The sequence below is a fragment of the Mytilus trossulus genome, unplaced genomic scaffold, assembly GCF_036588685.1.
Source record: "Mytilus trossulus isolate FHL-02 unplaced genomic scaffold, PNRI_Mtr1.1.1.hap1 h1tg000158l__unscaffolded, whole genome shotgun sequence".
Lineage (NCBI taxonomy): Eukaryota > Metazoa > Mollusca > Bivalvia > Mytilida > Mytilidae > Mytilus > Mytilus trossulus.
This window is the reverse complement of record NW_026963304.1, coordinates 4,265,153-4,290,615: the sequence shown is the minus strand read 5'-3', so window position 1 is coordinate 4,290,615 and position 25,463 is coordinate 4,265,153. Positions and strand designations below refer to the sequence as shown.

The window sequence follows — 25,463 nt, the reverse complement described above, 5'->3', positions numbered from 1 at the left end:
TATTGTCCCATTCATGAATACATATGGTTTAGGGGTGGGGATCTAGACTGTTTACAAGTTCTCAAACAGGAAGGGGTATGGTGACCCCAGGGAATCCCCATATATTTCATTTGATTTGTTATATTGTCCCATTCATGAATATATATGGTTTAGTGGTGGGGATCTCGACCATTTCCAAGTTCTAAAACAGAAGGGGGTGGGGTGACCCAAGGGACTCCCCATATATTGCATTCGATGTGTTATATTGTCCCATACATGAATATATATGGTTTAGGGGTGGGGATCTCAACCGTTTACATGTTCTCAAACAGGAAGGGGTATGGTGACCCCAGGGAATCCCCATCTATTTCATTTGATTTGTTATATTGTCCCATTCATGAATATATATGGTTTAGTGGTGGGGATCTCGACCATTTCCAAGTTCTAAAACAGAAGGGGGTGGGGTGACCCAAGGGACTCCCCATATATTGCATTTGATGTGTTATATTGTCCCATACATGAATATATATGGTTTAGGGGTGGGGATCTCGACCGTTTACAAGTTCTCAAACTGGAAGGGGTATGGTGACCCAAGGGACTCCCCCTATTTTTTATTTGATTTGTTTTATTGTCCCATACATGAATAGATATGGTTTAGGGGTGGGGATCTCGACCATTTTCAAGTTCTCAAACAGGAGGGGTGGTGTGACCCAAGGGACTTCACTCCCCATATATTTCATTTGATTTGTTATATTGTCCCATAAATGAATATATATGGTTTAGGGGTGGGGATCTCGACCGTTTACAAGTTCTCAAACTGGAAGGGGTATGGTGACCCCAGGGACTCCCCCTATATTTGATTTGATTTGTTTTATTGTCCCATACATGAATAGATATGGTTTAGGGGTGGGGATCTCGACCATTTTCAAGTTCTCAAACAGGAGGGGTTGGGGTGACCCAAGGGACTCCACTCCCCATATATTTCATTTGATTTGTTATATTGTCCCATAAATGATATATATATGGTTTAGGGGTGGGGATCTCCACCGTTCACAAGTTCTCAAACTGGAAGGGGTATGGTGACCCTCAGGAACTCCCCCTATATTTCTTTGATTTGTTTTATTGTCTTATACATGAATACATATGGTTTAGGGGTGGGGATCTCAGCCATTTTCAAGTTCTCAAACAGGAGGGGGTGGGGTGACTAAAGGGACTCCCCATATATACCATTTCATTTTTTGTATTGTCCCATACATGAATATATATGGTTAAGGGGTGGGGATCTCAACTATTTACATGTTCTCAAACAGTAGGGGGTGGGGTGACACCAGGGACCCCCACAAATTATTTTGTTTTATTGTCCCATACAAGTATATATATGGGTTAGGGGTCGGGATCTCAACGGTTTACAAGTTCTCAAAAAGGAAGGGGTATGGTGACCCAAATGACTCCCTCTATATTACATTTCATTTGTTTTATTGTCTTATACCATAGATGCCAACCCCCTTTTGACACAATCAGTAACAAACTATCAAATTTTCCGTATGTTTGAAAAGTTTTCAGTAATCATTCATAAACGTGCACTTACCAATAAAAATTACTGACGAGAGGTTGCAAGGTGATGTTCACTAAAATTTGTCGTTTAACATGTTGTCTGTAGTTGGTATTCCATTAATCAATTGTTCAGATGTTCTCGACTCATATTTTCGTTTTGTCAAGGAGAAGTAGAGAAAGGGGGAAAGCTACTCATAAAATGCAAGTTTGCCTCTTCGGAAGTCAGTTAGTTACCCAACAATAGGTTGATAACTCCCGAGAAACCGGAAGCATTACATTGGCGTTTTCTAAATACCAGATCAGGACGGAAAAGTAATGATAAAAATCTGCATTTTAAAAAATTGAACTGCGATGATTAGTAATCCGTAACTATTCGACTTTGACCGTAATAGCGTAGTTTTTATCGGAGAAACTACGCAAAAATCGTAATGGTTGGCATCTATGTTATACATGAATACATATGATTTAGGGGTGGGGATCTCAACCATTTCCAAGTTCTCAAACAGGAAGGGGTTGTGACCCCAGGACTCCCCATGTATTTCATTTGATTTGTTATATTGTCCCATACATGAATATATATGGTTTAGCGTGGGGATCTCGACTGTTTACAATTTCTAAAATAGAAGGGGGTCGGGTGACCCCAGAGACTCCCCAATTTTTCATTTGATTTGTTTTATTGTCCCATACATGAATATATATGGTTTAGGGGTGGGGATCTCAACCATTTCCAAGTTCTCAAACAGGTGGAGGTAGGGGGACCCTAGGGACTCCCCATATATACCATTTGATTTTTTGTACTGTCCCATACATGAATGTCTTTGGTAAAGGGGTGGGGATCTCAACCGTTTACATATTATCAAACAGAAGGGGTGGGGTGACACCGGGGGCTCCCCCAAATTATTTTCATTTGATTTGTTTTATTGTCCCATACAAGTATACATATGGGTTAGGGGTTGGGATCATTATTGTTTACAAGATAAAAGCACATTTTCAAATTGAAGGGGGTTGGGACGATCCCCAGGGACTCATCCTATATTTTATTTGATTTGTTTTATTGTCCTGTTCTTATAACTGAAGACTGCATGTGTCTATTACTACTGTTTTTGAGAAATAGACATTTGAAAATTTAAAAAAATAAGCTCATAGGGTTTTTCAGTTAAGGTAGCACAATACAAATTTTTTTTTACTTCCAATCACTAACCTTTAAAATGCTGTAACTTTCTTATGAACGCATGCAAAATAATAAAAGAGGTATATATAGATAAATAAAAGATTAAACTTTTAAATGAATGCAATATTTTTATTATGCAATCATTATTAAATCAATTAATATGTAATTAGTGGCAAAATCTCGGTCAGTTCACTTGAACAAATTTAGCTCTTTCATTTTAACTAAATCTTAATCAACACATCATGGGCTTCAAATGGGTGTCTCAAATTGTCCCTATGGTATTTCATTCTCTCTTAAATCTCTACTTAGTGTTAAACATCCTAACCACATAAAAGAAGATAATGTTTAATCAGGTGTAAAATTTGTTCTATATATTCTATCTGAAATCTGAGACACCCTTTTGTGGATAATGGCCATAGGAACAACATATAATACTAGAGGCTCTCAAGAGCCTGTGTCGCTCACCTGTTAATGTGTTTACTGATGTCGGCCATCTTGGTTGGTAGGCCAGGTCATTAGACACTTTTTTTTTTAAAAAGATACCCTAGTATTATGATTGTGGCCAAGTTTGGTTAAATTTGGCCAAGTAGTTTTAGAAATGATTTTTATACAAGTTACAAAAATGACGAAAAGTTGTTCAATATTGACTATAAAGGGCAATAACTCCTTAAGGGGTCCTCTAACAATTTTGATCATGCTGACTTATTTGTAGATTTTACTTTGCTGAACATTATTGCTGTTTACAGTTTATCTCTATCTATAATAGTATTCAAAATAATAACCAAAAACTGCAAAATTTCCTTAAAATCACCAATTTTAGGGCAGCAACCCGACAACAGGTTGTCCGATTCAATTGAAAATTTGTGAGGGGATATATCTTATTCTGATGGACATTAAAATCTTGAAAGATTTGCCCTTAATGTCTTAGTTTCAAAGATATATAATGCAAAAACTGCATTTTACCACTATGTTCTAATTTTAGCCATGTCAGCCATTTTGTTTGGTAGGCTGGGTCATCGGACACATTTTATAAACTATAAACCACAATGATAATTGTGGCCAAGTTTGGTTAAATTTGGCAAAGTAGTTTCAGAGAAGAAGATTTTTAGAAAAGTAACAAAAAATGACGAAAAGTTGTTAAAAATTTGGACCTCATTGTGGACCAATTTATAAACGGGGCCAAAAATCCAAAAAAATAATGCATGGTTAGATTCAGCATATTAAAGAACCCCAAGAATTCAAGAATAAAACCTCATTTAAATTGGTAAAGCTGATCAAATAGCTGTTAAGTTTCTATCTATCTTCCTTAGCTTTTGCTGAAAACACTTTAGAGGGTAAAAAAATCCCCATTCAAGGGCAATCACTCCTATAAAGAGTGACAGTCAACTAACTATATCGGCAACATTTTACTTGTTAGTTAATCTTGTCTTGTTGATCATCTTTAATAATTTAGGTTTCTATATATCTATTATATTTTTTAAGATGTATGGCAAAAACACGCAAAATTGGTAAAAATCGTCATCAAAAGGCAAAAACTTAATAAAGAGTCAACTGACAATTTTGACATTGCTGATGTATTTGTAGATCCTGTCTTGCTGATCATTTTTTGCAATTTAAAGTTTCTCTCAGCTGTCAATTACAGTTTTCATGATAAAACACAAAAAAGAAAACAAATGGTAGAATTTGTCAAATAAGGTCAATAACTCATGTAAGAAGTTGTCCAACAGTTTTGACGTATATGGACAATTGGTAGAGCTCAACATTCTGAACATGTTTGCTCCTGTCAGATTTTCTTTATAACAGTCTTCAAAATAAAAGACATAACTTGCATTTTACCCATATGTTCTATTTTTAGTCATGTCAGCCATCTTTGTTGGCAAGTCATGCAAGTGGGGTCATCAGACACATCTTTTAAATGAAATACCCAAATGATGACTGTGGTAAAGTTTAGTTAAATTTGTTCCAGTGGTTTCAGAGGAGAAGATTTTTGTAAATTCTAACGGACGCCAAGTGATTAGAAAAGCTAATAAAGAGCTGTGCCATGAGCACTTGATACGCCTGTCACCTTTTCAAAGAATAAAATTTAATAACTCCTCAATGTCATCAGAAATTTATAAAATAACTAAAGGGAGGTTACATCAATAAATATAAACCAGTCATCAAAGTTTCATGAAAACTGCTGAAAGCCCTTTTGAGTTATTGTCAGAAAACTGGAAAATCACCCTTTTTTAATGAATAAAATCCCATAACTCGGAAAGGTAAAATCTAAAATATAAAAAAATTGCAAGGTTTTGAAAACTGATCAAAGCATATTTGAGTTATTGTTACAAAACTGCTGCAACCTTTAATATGTGTACACCCTATCAACACCCTCTATATCTGTTCACCTCCTCTACACCCTCCTATATCTGTATACTCAATCCACAACCTCCTCTACCTATATACCCCATTCACACCATCCTGTATCTGTACCAATCCACACCCACCTATATAAGTGTACCCATCCACACCCTCCTATATATGTATACCCTATCCACACCATCCTATATCTGTATAACCCATCCTTACCCTCCTATATCTGTAAACCCTATCCACAACCTCCGATATCTGTATACCCAATCTACACCCTCTACCTGTATACCCATTCACACCCTATTACATTTGTAAACCTCATCTACACCCTCTTACATCTGTATACCCCATCCACACCCTCCTATGTCTGCATACACTATCCAAATTCTCCTATATATATGTATAGCCAATCTGCTGTTGAGATTGTCGCTGGCACATATCATCCGTACTATTGTACTTGTCCATTTTCAATGTCATATTGTCAGTGACGTTGCCATGGGTGGAAATACATAAGTTGTATATAAGTGTAATGGCTAAACAGTTGTCTTTACATACATTACCTTAATTATCATCTATATATACACCCTCTTATGTTTGTATAGCCCATACACATCCTCCTATATCTGTATACCCCATCCACATCCCCCTATATATGTATACCCCATCCACATCCTTCTATATATTTATACCAAATCCACAATTTCCTATATCTGTATACCCTATCCACACCCTCCTGTATCTGTATACCCCATCCATACCCACCTATATCTGTATACCCCATGTACACCCTCCTATATCTGTATACCCCATCCACATCCTCCTATATCTGTATACCCCATCCATACCCTCCTATATCTATATTCCCCATCCTTACCCTCCTATATTTGTACACCCAACCATACCCTCCTATATCTATATTCCCCATCCTTACCCTCCTATATTTGTATACCCTATCTATACCCTCCTATATCTTTAAATTGTTATTTTACAGCATTTTATAGTTTTTAGTGTTATCACTGGTATTGTTTAAATAAATACATAAACATGATAAATAAATTGTGACAAAGATGTATCTCTGCCATTACACAGCTTGAATACACCCACCTATATCTTTATATTGTTCTTTTTCAGCATTTTTTGTATCTCTGCTACTAGACAGCTTGAATACAGGAATTTGAAGTAAAAATATAGTCTTAATAGGATCATCTCTTTCAAATTATTTTCAAAGTGCCAACACAATATAAAATTTTAAACAATTTTATTTCCTCCTTATTGAACATACAAATATTGTCTAGTAATTAGTCTTTGTTATGATTGTCATGACAACGGATTGGTGCAAGTTTTGTTTGACAAGTTGTTTGTTTACACTGACTTTAATTACAGCCAGTATGATAGTCTATGTCTTTGTGTTTTATAGTTAAATTAAGCCATTCAAGTCTATATAACTTTTTCATATTTTAAGTCCAATTTACACAATCATATGACTTTTGACTATAGCCTTGAAAAAATCAATTTACCCCAACAAATTGTATACATTATTTCAGTGATTCATTACTTTTTTTAAAATAGTTGGACACTGGGTATATACCATAAAATATTACCTTATGTGTTGTAACCAAGGGACTGGCACCTCTTTCTACCAGACATCTTGTGATCTGTAGATATCCCTCCTCAGCAGCATAATGTAAAGCTGTGAATCCACGGTTCTATAATATAACCAAATAACATGTAACTATAATGTACAATACTTTGTTGTCAATATCAATAATATACAACATATCCTACAACTGACATTAAAACTTGTCTGATAAACTGGACAATGTTGTGTAATAAATATAAACAAAATATATATCACATGAATCAGTGGTCAAAACTGAATAAAATGACCAGTCACACTAGTATTTATATTGTATATAAACAATAAATAAACATGTTTTGTTGTGAAATGTCAAAATTTCCATTAAACCTGATATCTTAAAAAAAAAATTTTCAAGAGATGTGTAAAATAATTATATCAATGGATTCAGTAGAACAAAACAAGCAAAATGAGACCCCACTTTATATAATTATTACAAATATTTGTTCATTAAACCTGTCTGATTAACAACATGATTTAGTGTAGATTAATAGTAATGTGATCAGACTAAGTAGATAACATACTGATGTGATGTCGATCTTACATCCTCTATCAATGAGGAGACGACAGATCTCCAGGCGTCCAAACCTGGCAGCAAACATTAATGCTGTCTCTCCATCCTCCTGGAATAATACAACTGACATCAAAACTTGTCTGATAAACTGGACATTGTTGTGTAATAAATATAAACAAAATATATATCACATAAATCAGTGGTCAAAACTGAATAAAATGACCAGTCACACTTGTATTTATATTGTATATAAACAATAAATAAACATGTTATGTTGTGAAATGTCAAAACTTCCATTAAACCTGATATCTTAAAAAAATATTTTTTTCAAGAAATGTGTAAAATAATTATATCAATGGATTCAGTAGAACAAAACAAGTAAAATGAGACCCCACATTATATGATTCTTACACATATTTGTTCATTAAAACTGTCTGATTAACAACAGGATTAAGTGTAGATTCAGTATAATTGTTCATTTTAATAAAATATTTTTTTTAAGAAACATGAAAAGTAGTTATATTTTCTGATTCAGAACAATAATACGAGTAAAATGAGACCCCACTTGATATAATTATTACAAATATTTGTTCGTTAAAACTGTCTAATTAACAACATGATTTAGTGTAGATTAATAGTAATGTGATCAGACTAAGTAGATAACATACTGTTGATGTGATGTCGATCTTACATCCTGTATCAATGAGGAGTCTACAGACCTCCAGGTGTCCTCTCCTGGCAGCAAACATTAATGCTGTCTCTCCATCTCTCTGGAATAATACAACTGACATCAAAACTTGTCTGATAAACTGGACAATGTTGTGTAATAAATATAAACAAAATATATCACATGAATCAGTGGTCAAAACTGAATAAAATGACCAGTCACACTTGTATTTATATTGTATATAAACACTAAATAAACATGTTTTGTTGTGAGATGTCAGAACTTCCATTAAACCTGATATCTTAAAAAAATATTTTTTTCAAGAAATGTGTAAAATGATTATATCAATGGATTCAGTAGAACAAAACAAACAAAATGAGACCCCACTTTATATGATTCTTACAAATATTTGTTCGTTAAAACTGTCTAATTAACAACATGATTTAGTGTAGATTAATAGTAATGTGATCAGACTAAGTAGATAACATACTGTTGCTGTGATGTCGATCTTACATCCTCTATCAATGAGGAATCTACAGACCTCCAGGTATCCATTCAAGGCAACAAACATTAATGCTGTGTATCCTTTTGCCTGGAATAATACAACTGACATCAAAACTTGTCTGATAAACTGGACAATGTTGTGTAATAAATATAAACTAAATATATATCACATGAATCAGTGGTCAAAACTGAATAAAATGACCAGTCACACTTGTATTTATATTGTATATAAACACTAAATAAACATGTTTTGTTGTGAAATGTCAAAACTTCAATTAAACCTGATAGCTGAAGATTTAATTTTTTTTTCAAAAATGTGTAAAATAATTATATCAATGGATTCAGTAGAACATAACAAGTAAAATGAGACCCCACTTTATATGATTCTTACAAATATTTGTTCGTTAAACTGTCTAATTAACAACAGGATTTAAGTGTAGATTCAGTATAATTATTCAACTGTCATGTTAAATTTTTTTTTAAGAAATGAATAAAATATTTATATCAATGGATTCTTGATTTTTTGATTTTGCCATGTGATTATGGACTTTCCAAATTGATTTTCCTCTGAGTTCAGTATTTTTGTGATTTTACTTTTCATTACAAATCTCTGAGTAAAATGACATCTCACTTTATATAATCCTAACAAGTATTTGTTAATATAATGATTAAATCTGTCTGATTAACATGATTCAGAATAATGATCAATTTTTTAAAAAGTAACTTTTTCAAAGAAATATGAAAAATAGTTACATTTCCTGATTTAGTTCGAGGAGACAAACAAAATGAGACCCCACTTTATATGATTCTTGTCTAATTAACAATATAATTTTGTATATATTAAGGAATGTGGTCAAAGTGAAGCAATAACATACATGTGTGATATTTGTTTTACTTCCGCTGTTAAACCTTGGTGTAAAAAATGGTCTTGTAAAGAACTTTATCAACTATAATTCAAAACAAACAAAAACAATTAACGAGAGAAAAAAAATACCTTTATGCATATTTTCTCTCTCATTAAAACTGTTAAATTAAAAACAGATTTTGATTTAATATCGAATTCAGTATAATGATATAAATATCAGTTTCCATACAGATTTATAGATTATCGTTGGTGATCTCAACAAGATTAATTTTCTCGCTTGAGCCAGTCACGGCGAAAGCAAGAAAAGCAATCGAGTTGAGATGACCAATGATAATCTGTTTATCGTTATTTTACCTATGACAACTTTGTCAATTTCATGTCAATTTCATTAGCAACGCCACGTGGCTCCTTAGTTTCTAGCAATACATTTCCATCTCAAGCGAGTAGCATGGTATGAAAATTATCACAAAAAAATATCCAAGGAAAAATGCACAAAATAGCGATAAATATTATTATATTATTTCAGAAGTAACTTGTAGTTATGTGTTTTATACTGCTAATGTACAATCTGTTATGTTCTGGAGTAACATGTTGTTGTGTGTTTTATACTGCTGGTGTACAATCTGTTATGTTCTGAAGTAACTTGTTGTTATGTGTTTTATACTGCTTGTGTACAATCTGTTATGTTCTAAGGTAACTTGCAGTTGTATATTTTATACTGTTGATGTACAATCTGTTATGTTCTGAAGTAACCTGTGGTTGAGTGTTTTATACTGCTTATGTACAATCTGTTATGTTCTGATGTAACTTGTTATGTGTTTTATACCGCTAATGTACAATCTGTTATGTTCTGAAGTAACCTGTGGTTGTGTGTTTAATACTGCTTGTGTACAATTTGTTATGTTCTGAAGTAATTTTTAGAACTTTGTTTGTTTTATACTGCTTATGTACAATCTGTTATGTTCTGAAGCAACTTGTTTTTTTATTTTTTATACTTCTGTTATTATAGTTCTAAAGTAAATTGTTGTCGTGTGTTTATGTACAATATTCAACATTTTGAAGTTTTTTTTATAGTTTTCACTGTTTCACTGTGCTTTAATTTTAAGTAACATGTAGTTTTGTGTCTTTTTTGTACATGTACCATAAAAGGCTGTATCTTCAAATGATTTTTCTATGAATTATTAAAATAAGGTAGTTTTGAATGTGACTATTTTACCTACATCTTGATAATCAATGTCTGCACCATTCTGTAGACATAATTTTAAGGCTTCTATATCTCTATTCCCAGCAGCTGTAGTAAGTTTCTGTAAGTAAACCGTAATAAAAATATATTGTAATGAATGTCCTTACTGTTAAATTTGGTAATAATTATGTTTTCTTCTGTTTAGCAATGCCTACATATATCAGTAGTATCCTTCCTTCAAATAACAGACAGAGAGGATTTCTTTAAATATCATAAAATTGTTGGGATTTATGCATTTTATATTATAAAGAAAAACACCAAGAGTGCACACACTGAAATGTCTCGCCTTCTTTACTAATCATTGATATTATGTTGATAGTCCTTAAAAAAAAGCTTTATCACAACTGTCACATAAACTTAACATTTTAACCAAGAAAACTAAACATTGACCAATGAACCATGAAAATGATGTCAAGGCATGTACAGCTAACAATTCTTCCTAACAACAGATATAGTTCACCTATTGGTTATAGTTTAAGAATACCAGACCAAAACACAAAAACTTAACACTGAGCAATGAACTGTGAAAATGAAGTCAATGTCAAATAAAACCTGTGCAATTGACATATACATCATGAAATATTTCCATACAACAAATATAGTTGACATATTGCATAAAGTATTAAATAAAAAGACCAAAACTCAAAAACTGAACTTTGACCACTGAACCATGAAAATGCGGTCATGGTCAGATGACACCTGCCAGCTAGACATGTACACCTTACAATCATTCCATACACTTAATATGGTAGACCTATTGCATACAGTATAAGAAAAATAGACCAAAACACAAAAACCTTACTGTAACCACTGAACCATGAAAATGAGTTCAAGGTCAGATGACACCTGTTAGTTGGACATATACACTTTACAGTCCTTCCATACACTGAATATACTAGATCTATTGCTTATAGTATCTGAGATATGGACCTGACCACCAAAACTTAACCTTGTTCACTGATTCATGAAATGAGGTCGAGGTCAAGTGAAAAGTGTCTAACGGGCATGAAGACCTTGCAAGGTACACACATACCAAATATAGTAATCCTATTACTTATAATAAGAGAGAATTTAACATTACAAAAAATATTGTTTTCAAGTAGTCACTGAACCATGGAAATGACCATGAAACTTCATAACATGAGGCATCTGTAACAAAGTATGAAGCATCCAGATCTTCAACCTTCTAAAATATGAAGCTTTTAAGACGTTAGCCGCCATCGGATCACTATCCCTATCTCGAGCTTTCTGCGACTTCAGGACTACAGTCGCAGGCTTGACAAAATTGTTAACCTTCAAAAAAATATTTTTTTTATAAAATCATGGACTAGATTTGGCATATCCTTGAATTTTCTTTCTTGTAGTATTTTCTGGACTTTGACCATTGTCCTTTAAAGACATGTTATACACTTAGTCCTTTAGTTGCCCCTACTTTTTTCCTTTTTAAGACATGTAGTTGTGTTTTTCATTCACTAAGTCCTTTAATTGCCTTTTGAAGACATGTAGTTGTGTTTCATTCACTTAGTCCTTTAATTGCCCCTACTTTTGTCCTTTTAAAAAAGGGTGTTGTATCGATCAGTTAGCTCTTTATACCATAAAATAGATTGGTCTTATTCAACTCACATAAACTTAACAATGACAAGGGGAAATAACTTCTGTATTTTATTTTTTTTTATTTAGAAAAATTGTCCCAATATTTTTTTCAAATAACTCTACAGACCTACTTAGAGTTACATATTTGACATTGTAAACAAGGATTCTGAAGGTACTACATAAATAATACACTATTTCCCACCACCAACTTTTATAATCTTCTTTTTCTCTCCAACCTACGGTACCGCCTCCCACCTCCCACCTCCTTCAGAAGCTGTCCACCCCCTCATACATCATGTACATTCATACTTGAAAAATATTCGCTTAATTTTTTAAACTGCATTTTTGTTTGTTTTGTTTAGTTACTGAATACTGATTCAAATCCTTTTTGTGTCACCCGTGTAATGAGTAAAAGTGTCAAATGTTTCGAGTGCACCTTGCTTTGTCCCAGTTTTGTATTATTTTGTTTTTGGAATAAGTAGTTTGGTAGTTCACTTAGAATTCTACTAGTTTTTATCTCAAGTTATCACATACTTGTATCCAATTGTACAATAATGGGGAACAAAACTACACATGACAAGGAGACTATTAAGTAAATCGTACCTCATTCCAATACTCCATTATAGCGGCTAAAACTAATTGTACAATAATGGGGAACAAAACAACAAATGGCAAGGAGACTATTAAGTAAATCTTCCACTATTCCAATCCTCCATTATAGCCTAAAAATAGAAAAGAAAAGTTATATTCAGTATATACTGTTGAATTTTAATTGAGGTATTTGTGTTATTGCCTATTGAAAATACATGATCAATATGGGTGGTAAAATACTGACCTAATATTTTCATCTTCTTATTTCATTCAAATAATATATAATAGCATTGAAACAGTAGTTTATCTCAACTTTTCTGCACTATTTAATTTAATGAACTGAACTCAAAACCTTAAAAATCTAATCACATACCTAAATGAGGTACAAATGTATTCTACAAACAGGGTGGGACTCTTTCCATCGAACACCAGAACATCTATTGCACTTTCCCAGACCTAGCAATTTCAAAAGTTTTATTTACCAGCATTAAGACACACAGAAAAATATCTGAATATTAAATATCATTTTTCAGCTTCTCGAAACACTGTCTATAATCAACTAGAACAGTCATATATAGATTATACCGTTGGTTTTCCCGTTTGAATGGTTTTACACTAGTAATTTTGGGGCCCTTTATAGCTTGTTGTTCGGTGTGAGCCAAGGCTCCGTGTTGAAGGCCGTACTTTAACCTATAATGGTTTAATTTTTAAATTGTTATTTGGATGGAGAGTTGTCTCATTGGCACTCACACCACATCTTCCTATATCTACATTAAATTCAATATTTTTTTTATTCTTTATGTGCCTGTCTGCAGCCAGGACCTTTAATTTTGTACCATATTTGTTTTTACTTCATTGTTGTAGTAGGCTGTGCGTTTTTTCCTTTGAAATGTTTTACATTTTATCATACCAAGGCTTTTTATAGATGATTATATGGTATGGGTTTTGCTCATTGATGAAGGCTGATGGACGTCCTGTTATTGTTTATAACTGTGTCCTATGGATAAGGAATAATTGTATCATTGTTAATCATACCACAACTCCTCATCATCGTATGGCATTGGTTTTGCTTATTGTTGAAGGCTGATGGACGTCCTGTAATTGTTTATATCTTTGTTTTTTTATCTAGGCATTCTTGTATCATTGTTTATCATAACATGCATTTCCATGAACATTTTCTCTGTACAATCAATGTTGTATAATTTAAAACTATTGGTTAACAGAAAGAAGTTGCACTGTAGAAACAAAAATTGCTAACATTCTACAAATCAACATTACCAAGCTGCTCATCAGATATAAAAGCATTCCCTTCCATATAGATGCAAAGAAAAAGAAATGTTCATTGTAAAATGAGTGTTGTATTATTTCAAACTATCAACCAACAGGAAGTGGCTGTATGACAGATGTGAAAACAGGAAGGGCTGTATGGCAGATGTAAAAACAGGAAGTGGCTGTATGACAGATGTGAAAACAGGAAGTTGCAGTATGGCAGATGTGAAAACAGGACGATGCAGTATGGCAGATGTGAAAACATGAAGTGGCTGGTTAACAGATGTGAAAACAGGAAGTTGCAGTATGGCAGATGTGACAACAGGAAGTGGCTGTATGACAGATGTGAAAACAGGAAGTGGCTGTATGGCAGATGTGAAAACAGGAAGTGGATGTATGGCAGATGTGAAAACAGGAAGTGGTTGTATGGTAAATGTGAAAACAGGAAGCGGCTGTATGGCAGATTCGTAAACAGGAAGTTGCTGTATGGCAGATGCGTAAACAGGAAGTGGCTGTATGGCAGATGTAAAAACAGTAAGTAGCTGTATGGCAGATGTGAAAACAGGAAGTGGCTGTATTGCAGATGTGAAAACAGGAAGTGGCTGTATGGCAGAAGTGAAAACAGAAAGTGGCCATATGGCAGATGTGAAAACAGGAAGTGGCTATATGGCAGATGTGAAAACAGGAAGTGGCTGTATGACAGATGTGAAAACAGGAAGTGGCTGTAAGACAGATGTGAAAACTTCATTTTGAAGAAGCAGCAAATATTAATTTTCAAGTCTTTGATTGAACTGCCCACAGTTCAAACCCACCACCTCACACACTTAAGGTAGATTGATGGTATACCGCCATCTTGGATTGTACAATCACAGTACAAAATCGGTCTAGTTATTTGCCTAAATCTGCAAATTTGGAGACAGATTCGCAATTCAATTGTTAGAAGTTTTTTTCTATTTAAAGAAAACTTGTTAATCAACTGTATTATACAAAATATTTTAACAAATATCATTTTCTATGGTTTTAAAATCATTTTTTTCAAATGAGCCATTTAAGGGGAAATAACTCTTTTAGTACAAAATTTATACTGGGCTAATAGGGAAATTTTTTATATTTACTTGTAGCAAGAAAACAAGTTTTTTTTTTATTTTCTTAAAACATATTATGAAACCTTTCTTCTCACAATTTATTTCAAAATTCTATCTCATAGATTTTTTTTTATGCACACTAATGTGTTTTTTCATGAACAAACTAACCAAATGTTGGCAATTTTCAACGACTCATACCTTGAAAATTAGCACGGTGACCCATACTTTTTATTAAATTTTTGAAAAGAGCATAGTAAAATCTTCATTTTGGCAAATTATAAAAAAATTCTGTCTCAAAAAATATATACTGGTGATCTACCTTAAGTGCCAGCAGTCTTTGTAAGAATCAGGCAATTTAGGTAAAAATCAAAACATGGTCAGAAAAAAACCACCGAGATTATCATGCTATTTTATACTAACCATCATCCTGAGTGAAAATTAATTGGTCTTTCGTTTGTGTGTGTCTGGTAATATCAAATAACTTGGTTAGAAAATTGGTTAGAATGATAGCAAATTACAGAGTTATCTCCCCTTATTTGTTAATTTGTAGTGCATTTCAACCAAATTGTATCTTCTATTACCAGAAGAGAAAACGGAAATGAATGTTATTTTTGTGCATAACTACATTTTATGAACTGAAATCAATGTCAAATTGGGTGGGGTTTTTTGGTCATGTTTTCATCACTGCCTGATTCTTAGGCAGACTGGCACTTAAGTTGAACACAATATACCACAACACCCTGAAGATCATTGAGGCGGTTTTTAGGAAATGATTTGTCTTTAAAAACATATATTATACAATACATACTATAAGATAAATACTTATGTACCTCTGAGGTCAGCCTAATTTATAAGTGAGGTTGTGCCATCATCTAAAGCATCTGTGAAAAAAAACTACAATGTATAAATCATATATAATTTACTTGTTTAAGCACAATACATTTGAAAAATTGAAGTATGACTTTAAAATACTTCATTCGTACTTGTTATATAAATATATCAATGTGTGTGTGTTGTTTAAACCATCGAAATTTGTATGATATTGTTTTAAAACTGATTTTGAGGTAAGTTTTGCTTTATTTTCTATTTTTTTTGCATTATTTGAAGGTTTTCTGATTTCAGCAACATGGCGGCTCCTTAGTTACGAAATGTCATCTTTGGATTTGACAGAAGCTTACGTAAAAAACATGAAAATAAAAATTGCAAATGTTGGGTTTGAGAATTGAAAATGTTGAAAGAATTAAAAAGATTTTTTCAAGTGGTTATTCACCAAATAATCCATGCAAGATACAGATGTATTAGAATGCTATATCTAACAAGGAGTAAAAAAGAACACACACAGGATACCCAAACTTGCTTCATTTTTTTTATGACCGTATTTGTCCTATTAGAATTGAAATAATTCATAGAAGCCATAGATTGTTTGAAATTTACACATGGCCTACATGGCCTAGGCTTTGATATTCGAATTTTATCAAGAGTGTTAGAATCTATGGCTTCCATGAATTATTTCTTAGTTATTTCATTAACATGAATGATCCTAAATTTTATGGCCAGATTTATGAAAATGTAGACCTTGTCATGTGAGGTTATTTTTGAATTGTTGACTATATATTGACCTGTACACATCTCTTATATATATTGACCTGTACACTTCTCCATTCTTGCTTTGTTGATTTGCTGTCTCATTGACATTTAGCTCACTTTATTTTTCTTTAGCACAAGTTCAATGCTTAAGTTCAACCAATCTATTTTTGAAGGCAAACAACATTGTAATGATGTCATCACATTATTTGTGTCTTGTTTACTATCATACTATAAAAACATTGGAGTTATGGTATTTTGAATGTAAAAACTATATGTTGATTATCTCCCCTTACAGAGTTTGAATATTTTACATTGGAAACAAATTTCAATAGTAAATAATCCTATGTGTAAGTTCACATATACTGTACACTTACCTACAATAGTAACGTGACTGGACAAGGATCACATTTACTGGACATGGATCTAATAAATATAAATAATAGAAGTTCAAAATAAAAATTTGGCTAAAAAAGAAAAAGACAAACACCAGTACACAAAACACAAAATTAAAAATGTGGCACTTGTGTTGCTCATTAATGTAAGTACTAAGTTTTCATTGGTTGAATACAATGTTGACCTCTTTCATTGAATGGTTGCTGTCTCATTGCCATTAACATCCAATCTTTCTTTCCTACGTCACAAGTGACTTCTTAAAAACTCTTACTTTTTAAGCAACTCACACTGTAATGATTGCTGTGTTTTGTTTGGTTTGGACTCCCAAATGCAATTAATTTTGTAATGATGTCATGTTATTTTTTGTTTCCAATTTTTTTCACAAAAGTAGATGAGTGTAAAATGTTAATCCTGTTTAAAAAGAATTAAAAATCAAAGTGATGAAAATGGAAAGATTTGAAGAGTAGCTTGAATAATTTTAAATCATATCTACATATGGTGCGGACAAAAAAGAACAGAAATAAGCGCTGGTGTAATGCTCCTTAAAATTCACCAGTTATTTCTTGATTATCTCCCCTTTAAGAATATTTAACATTTACAATTGAAATATATTTCTGAATTTCATTTGATAAAATAAATAACCAAACGTTCCAATACAATTTGACTATAATATTCACTTACTTTTACTAAAGTAATAATTTGACTGGACTTGAATCAAATAAAAACGAACAGTAGATCTTTCAGGCAGAAATAAAACTTACCTTTACCAAGTATAAATTCACTGGATTTGAATCAAATAAAAATGGACAGTATATCTTTAAACTGAAAATATAAAATAGCTTAATTTCAGTTTCAGATAAATATTGGTTGAACCATGTCTGAACATGTTTGTTATGATGGTATGATTCTAAACCCCTAACGGGAAGGATTGTGCCTGATGTTCACATGATGAAATCATAATCTTTCAGTCAGCTTAATTTAGCTGGAGCTGGCATGTCAGTTAACTGCTAGTAGTCTGTTGTTATTCATGTATTATTGTCTTTTTGTTTATTTTATTTGGTTACATCTTCTGACATCAGACTCGGACTTCTCTTGAACTGAATTTTAATGTGCGTATTGATATGCGATTACTTTTCTACATTGGTTAGAGGTATAGGGGGAGGGTTGAGATCTCACAAACATGTTCAACCCCGCCGCATTTTTTCGCCTGTCCCAAGTCAGAAGCCTCTGGCCCCTGTTAGTCTTGTATTAACAAATGTATTATTTTAATGTTAGTTTCTTGTGTACAATTTGGAAATTAGTATGGCGTTCATTATCACTGAACTAGTATTTATTTGTTTAGGGGCCAGCTGAAGGACGTCTCTAGGTGCGGGAATTTCTCGCTGCATTAAAGACATGTTGGTGACCTTCTGCTGCTGTGTTTTTTCTATGGTCGGCTTGTTGTCTCTTTGACACATTCCCCATTTCCATTCTCAATTTTATATACTTGTTTAGCTTGTGACAAGTAACTTGTTGTGTAGATTGCGTTGTTAACGTTTGTCCTACTTAAAAAAAAACTTTATACAAGAAATAATTATTACAGGATGCTGCTACGAAGTCTCCTAAACAAAGCACGCAAAATTAGTCATTCCCACGCCCACGGTCGCCTGACATTGGGCAAAGTTCAATACAAATTTGTCTGGTCTAGTAAAGTGATATGCACAAGTGACGTCTAGGTATTACACCTGTATGTCATTCAAATTTTCTTGAAATCATGTACAGCAATATTCATGATTCAGGGGTGGGGATCTAGACAGTTTACAACTTCTAAAACAGGCAGGAGATAGGGGTAAGAGTGACCCTAGGGGACTAGCCTTTTATTTCATCTGATTTGTTTTAATATCCAATACAAGTTCTCAAACAAGAGGGGTGGGGCTGACCCAAAGGGACTCCCATTTTATTTCATTTGATTTGTTGCATCATACAAAAATGTATATGATTTAGGGGTGGGGATCTCGATTGTTTACAAGTTTTCAAAAAGAAATGGGTTGGGTGACTGACCCCTCTGGAGTTCCTCTATATTTCATTTCATTTATTTCATTGTCCCATACAAAAATATATATGGTTAATGGGAGGGGATCTCAACTGTTAACAAGTTCTCGAACAACAAGGGGTGGGATTATCATTGACCCCAGGGGACTCGCCTTTTATTTCATTTGATTTATTTAATTGTACTGAATAAGAATATATATGGTTCATAGGTGGGGATCTCAATGGTTAACAAGTTCTCAAACAACAAGGGGGTGGGATTGACCCCAGGGGACTCACCTTATTTCATTTGATTTGTTTTATTGTACCATATACAACATGTACAATGTAAGAATATATATGGTTTAGGTGTGGGGATCTTGACTGTTTTTAAGTTCTCAAACATAAGGGGTTGGGTGGGGTGACCCCATGGACTCAACCTAAATTTAATTTGATTTGTTTTCTGGTCCTGTGATCATTACTGAAAACCATGTGTGTTTGTCACTTACTGTTTTCAAGTTATAGTCATTTGAAAATTTAAAAAAAAATCCCATAGGATTCTATAGACATAGTAAATTCATCCCTTCTGTTGGCCCCTCAAAATACGCCTAAATAGATCACAAGAAGAAAAATAATAAGAACTGAGCAAAAACTTTGTTCAGCAGTCTTAATAGCAAAAAGTATAATTACGAATTTTGTTATAGTCTCGATTTTCTAATGCCGAATATGAAAAAGGCTGAGTTTGTTGTGGGCCCAGATGAGATGATTTATCATGATACTCTTTAATTTTTAGGACTTCTTTGCTTTAATAGAATTTTTAATTGTCTGTCCTTTGCAGATGTCTTTACTAATCATATAAGTAATTTCATGGCCAATTAAAATCTCATTTGTCTGTTATCTTAAGAGCACTGCTCATTTACAAGCCCCCAAGGGGCAATTTTTGAAGGCCTTGCCCTTTGGGCAATCAGTTTCTTTGTTGAATCAATGAGACGAAACATTGAAAGTTGAACAAAAATTATGAGCTAACCTGAGAATAATTGTTAAAGTCATGTTTTTACATCTCAAAACAGGAGAGTTGTTGTGGGATTAGGAAAAAAAATACTTTTACAAGTAAATTTTTGAGAAAATTAAGGGTAGATTATTCCAACATTATTATTAACTTTTATAAGTATATATTATTTACTTCTACTTGTACAAAAAAAAATGTTGTACAAGTATTACCTTTGACTGACTGTAACTTTCAGATTAAGAACAGCAATAAGAGCACTGTTCCTTTGCTATTCGTGTGTGATTTTTGGCTGTGCATGTACTGATTTTGTGTCATAAATGGATACCACATATCATTTGTTTTTCTTTTATAGTATTCATTGCTCATGTTGTTGTTCAACGGCATCTTCAGCGCATCCAGTATGTGCTTTTGGTGCATGTTTTACAAATTTTTGGTCAGGTGGAACAATTAAAGACAGCCATCACAAACAAGTGATGCTGCAGTTAAATTCATTTAATTGAATACTTTTCTTCTAAACATGGAACCATTGAACTATATTCTTAACCTTTGGCATAACTAAACTGTTATCTTGAAGAACATATATCATGTCTATGGGCTCATAACAAAATAATGTCAGCCAATCAGAAGACACTTTACATCCAAAATTAAATTATTGAACTATATTCTTAACCTTTGGCATAACTAAACTGTTATCTTGAAGAACATATATTAAAACAATAAATACTTTAAAAACACTATTTGACCAATATTATAATATTATTTGTTGAATAAAAATAATAAAAATACTAATAGAAACAATAATAACTAAATAACTATTGTCATTTTTATCGAGAATATATCAATGACAATTCAGCAAAAAAAAATAAAAATCAGCGGTACCACGATTTCCCGAGAAATACGAGAAAAACGTAATATTTCGAAAACAAGATGATATATCCCGAGAAAAACATTTTTTATGGTGTAATGTTACTTTTTATAGTGGTTTACTACTTTTGACAATATGAAAGAATACTACTTAGAGATATTACTCGTTTTTATTCAAATCTAATTTTTGAAATGAAATTGCATTTTTATTGAATCCGCTGGTTTTCGGAAATACTCTCTTTAGTACTATATCGCTTTGAAAAGACAAACAGGTTTCCTATTGGGAACAGTCTTCCTTAATATCGCGGGGGAAAGGGTACAAATGGGATTTACTTCAATTTTTTTTACAGTCGCCAGCTGGGCGATCAGGATGATAAAATATATTCGCCCAGCTGAAAATCTGGTCGCCATGGGCGACTGGGCAAGCGTTAAGTTTATTCCTATCAAAATAGTCTCACCATTGACAATAACACCAATGATTTAAGGTGTATTTTAAGATTCAGTTACGAAATAAGTGCTCCATTCCCCTATTCTATATGTTTTTACTGGTGCATGTTTCTATAATCAATATGTTTCATTATTCAAAGTTAAGGAAATGTTTTCAAAAAATGATTTTTATAAAGGGTACACCATGGACACTATTTCCAATGTTTATTATACAGAAAGATGTTGACATTTAGGGAACAAATAATAGAGAATGCACATAAAAATTTTAAGAAAAAAAATAGATGGCAAATTTTGTCATGTTTGTATATATCTTATTTTGGACTTTAAATAATTGTATGGTTTGTTTGATATTATCACAATTAGATCATAATACAAATGTACCAGATCACAAATAAATTGCCGAAATCCTACAACACAAAATCCTCAGTGAGCCAACAGTACTACATTACTTTACTTTCAAGTCGAGTTATCTACCTTACAATATATAACGTCCGCCATATTGTTTTCAACAAGAAATTTGCATACAAGACATAAAAATTGATTTTCTGAAGATTCCGTGTACTTTTATTAATTATGAACGCCATAACCCTTAATCATTGTATGCTGTAACACTAATTGAAGCAAAAAAACACCTAAAACACCATTAAAATTTCTTTTCTCAGGATATATCATCTTCTTTTCGGGATGTTACGTTTTCTCGTATTTCGCAGGAAATCGTGGTACCCAAAAATCAGAATCAAGTTGGTATCTAACATAACAATAACACAACCTAAGTATTGTTACATTTGTAATTAATCACTTACTAACCAAGCCTAGCATTACGAGAGTTAATGTCCGACGTAACAATAACTATACAGTATTATATGTCACTTGGTTTCAAGGTAATTGTAGCCAGTGCCATTGATACTCTGTACAATGTGTGAACTGTCTCTGTACAGACCGTCACGTGAAAGACCCTATTGGGTAGTCAAACATACCCTTATCTTGAAAACAAATACAAGCACTGTTAAACTCAAGGTTCTGTTTGAATTGTGACTGTTAAAGTTGAGTTTGCAAGTCCAAATACCCCCCCCCCTTTTTGAGAATTCCTGGCTACGGGCCTGAGTCAAAGATATACTAGTTAAAACTTAGAGGCAGATTTGGGAGGAGGGCATGGGGTCCATCCTCCCCCCTTTTTGTGGGAAAAACTTGGTTAGTTAGGGAATCACTGGAGCATGACTGGAAGTCGGCCCCCTCTTATGCAGTCAGTGGATTCGCCACTGCTTGTAAAGTAAAACTATGACTATTTAGTATTACATGTGTATATTCAAGGATTTGTATAGTCTACTATACAAGTCCTTGGTATATTTTACTGTTGTTTGGAACTAGGACCACCACTCACAGGCACTTGTTTCTATCCATTGGAAGAACCACTATCAACGTATATTTTAAATATACGTTGATAGTGGTTCTTCCAATGGATAGAAACAAGTGCCTGTGCCACCACTGCACCAGCTGGGACTAGTCCAAATAATTATGACGTCTTGAAAGGCTATTATAATTTTTTTCTTTAACGCCTTACATCAACGAAGTAAGGCGTCAAAGAAAAAAAATATAATAGCCTTTCAAGACGTCATAATTATTTGGACTACAGCTGGGACCAGCATTTCAACTTGCACGTCTTATTCTAACACATCTCTGTGTGTATACACAACATATTTGATATATCTTTTAGTATGTTTGACAAAAAACGTCTATTTTTACCATTTCTTTCACAATCGTTTCAGGAAAAATACTTTGACAGGCGGCGGGAAACTATCTACTATGCATAATATACAACTCGTTTCAGGACTTGTTTCCGGAAAATTTTCTGATAGGATTTTTTTTTTTTTAAGTTTTGCTGTCTAGAGAACAACACTATAACTTCGAATCGCAGATTCCTATATAGCGTAAAGGGCTGTTTCCGCTCGTCGGTAGTAGATAGATTCCGTTTTCTGAAATAAAGCCGACCCCTCGTTTGAAAAATCCTGGACTCGCCCCGACTGCTCCATAGTCTTATATGGTAAACAAAAATGCTGTAAACAATTTCGTAATGAGATTAAATGACTCTGAATTGTCCAATGTACTAGTACTAAATGTGATCATGTGAACAGTTTTCTTGAAAGAAAACAAAAAAGTTGCATTCCAAAACATTATTCGTTTTGCAGTAATGAAGATCACATAGAAAAAATGACGAAAAAATCTAACATTTGGTCGTCAATCGGCAATACTGATACAAATAAATATTAGTGACCGCTGTCGACAATAAACTAGCAATTGATATTAATATAAATCATAAACAAACGTTGTTTGTAGAAAATTTATCATTTATGGAAGTACAACACAGAAAAACACAAAAAATAGTTACAACTTGATTAAAAGAAAACAAAAAATAAGGGATTTTGAAATAAGGGGGAGGGCAAAAAAATGTCCTGTCTATAAGTTCAATGACACTCCGGAAGGCGCCTGCTACTACAAATAGTACTCTAGATAGATGCTAATTTTCCGTCTTTACTACGCATACTATGTCATGTCAATGTTGTTTACTTTTTTAAATATTTTTTTTAATGAACAATGTTTAACTATACCTAAAAAAAAAGACGAATGATTTGTGCCTAAATTGTTGTTTTAGTGTAGGTGGAAATAAATCAATAAAAGAGAGGCGAAAGATACCAGAGGGACATTCAAACTCATAAGCAGAAAACAAACTGACGCCGCCATGGATAAAAAAGAAAAGACCAACAAACAAATAATAACTTCCAAAAAAACAAAATAGAAAACTAAAGACTGAGCAACACGAACCCCATAAAAAACTGAGGTTGATCTCATGTGCTCTGGAAGGATTAACAGATCCTACTCCACACTGTTCGGCAATCGTCGTGTAGCTCATGTTAGTACAAATCCTTAATAACTACGGTCTAATTCGGTAGGTCACATTCAGGAAAATAATTTATGTCTAGGTCACCTGACTGATTCATTCAAATGGTATAATCAATGGTACATTTGCGTGTACAATGAATAAGGAAGTTATGTTTAATTCTTGTTAGATGGACCTTTAAATAGATTTACCTTTGTAAGCTACCTATTGAAAGAGCACTGATAGCTATTACTTGTTAATCAAGTCATTTACGGGGCGATACACAAAGACGATTGAAAAACCTGTAAGACTTGTTTAACTAATAAATATGTGCATCTAACAAGGCTTAGCAAGTTTGTGTTATGAATTCGAAGTCCATCTTTTCTATTTGGTTTACTATGAATTGAATTAAATAACTTGGTAAAGTATAGTTACTTGAAAAGTTGTCTTCTCGCATTTCAGAATGAGGTCCTCGAAGGGGACATATATACGTGTAACATATGATATCTTTCACCATTCATAGGCGGATCCAGGGGGGTGCGGGCCCCCCTCCCCCTTTTGTGGGAAAAATTATTTGGTTGATTATATAGGGAATCATTGAAGCATGACTGGAGCGGGCCCCCTTAGGTCAGTCAGCGCCCCCCCCCCCCCCCCTTAGGAAAAGTTCTGGATCCGCCGCTGCCATTGGTGATCATTGGTAGATTCAGAACTTTGATAAAGGGAGGAAAATACGGAGATGCAGGTTTAAAAAAGTAGGCTGTCAAAAATAAAAATAATAAAAAACTAAAAACACATTTTTCAACAAAAGATGAATCCCTGATACCCCCATGTTCACGAAAATCTACAATATTATATTCTTATCCTAAAGGTCATTTAATGTAACACACAAATATAAATCTTACGATATACTTATATAACTGTCTGAATAATGAAAAGTAAAATAACAAAAATGCCGAACTCCATGCAAAATTCAAATCGGAAAGTCCCTTATCAAATGTCAAAATCAAAAGCTCAAACACATCAGGAACATATATATTGATAGGTATACTGTTCCCAATACACATCAAACATATCAAACGCAAAGCAACTCCCAAATTATAAATAAATATTTATATAATATATATATTCAACAGACTATCGAAAATTACCTTTAAAAATAGTCCTCTTGGTTTAAAAGAATTTCCATTTTCGTTTCCCTTATAAACATTACCGCCATGATTGTCGACAAGTCATTTCTACATACGGGTATCTGTATCTG

At 33.2% G+C, this 25,463-nt stretch overlaps 1 protein-coding gene and 1 long non-coding RNA gene across 2 annotated transcripts in view; both read right to left on the bottom strand.

The window, feature by feature from the left end:
• Positions 1-7,309, bottom strand: part of LOC134700478 (uncharacterized) — a 91,486-nt gene extending 84,177 nt beyond the window's left edge. Inside the window, exons 1-2 of the mRNA XM_063561871.1 lie at positions 7,217-7,309; positions 6,658-6,762 (exon numbers count right to left, since the gene is read on the bottom strand). Coding sequence (XP_063417941.1) covers positions 6,658-6,762; positions 7,217-7,294 — 183 coding nt within the window. The 5' untranslated portion in view covers positions 7,295-7,309. The remainder of the gene's footprint in view (positions 1-6,657; positions 6,763-7,216) is intronic.
• A 1,068-nt stretch (positions 7,310-8,377) lies between these two features.
• Positions 8,378-25,417, bottom strand: LOC134700481 (uncharacterized). The gene is made up of 7 exons (XR_010103888.1): positions 25,354-25,417; positions 16,985-17,033; positions 15,854-15,904; positions 13,043-13,125; positions 12,682-12,800; positions 10,463-10,546; positions 8,378-8,465 (listed from the first exon to the last, which is right to left on the bottom strand). It is a non-coding gene; the product is annotated as an uncharacterized LOC134700481 (long non-coding RNA).
• Positions 25,418-25,463: the final 46 nt, after the last annotated feature.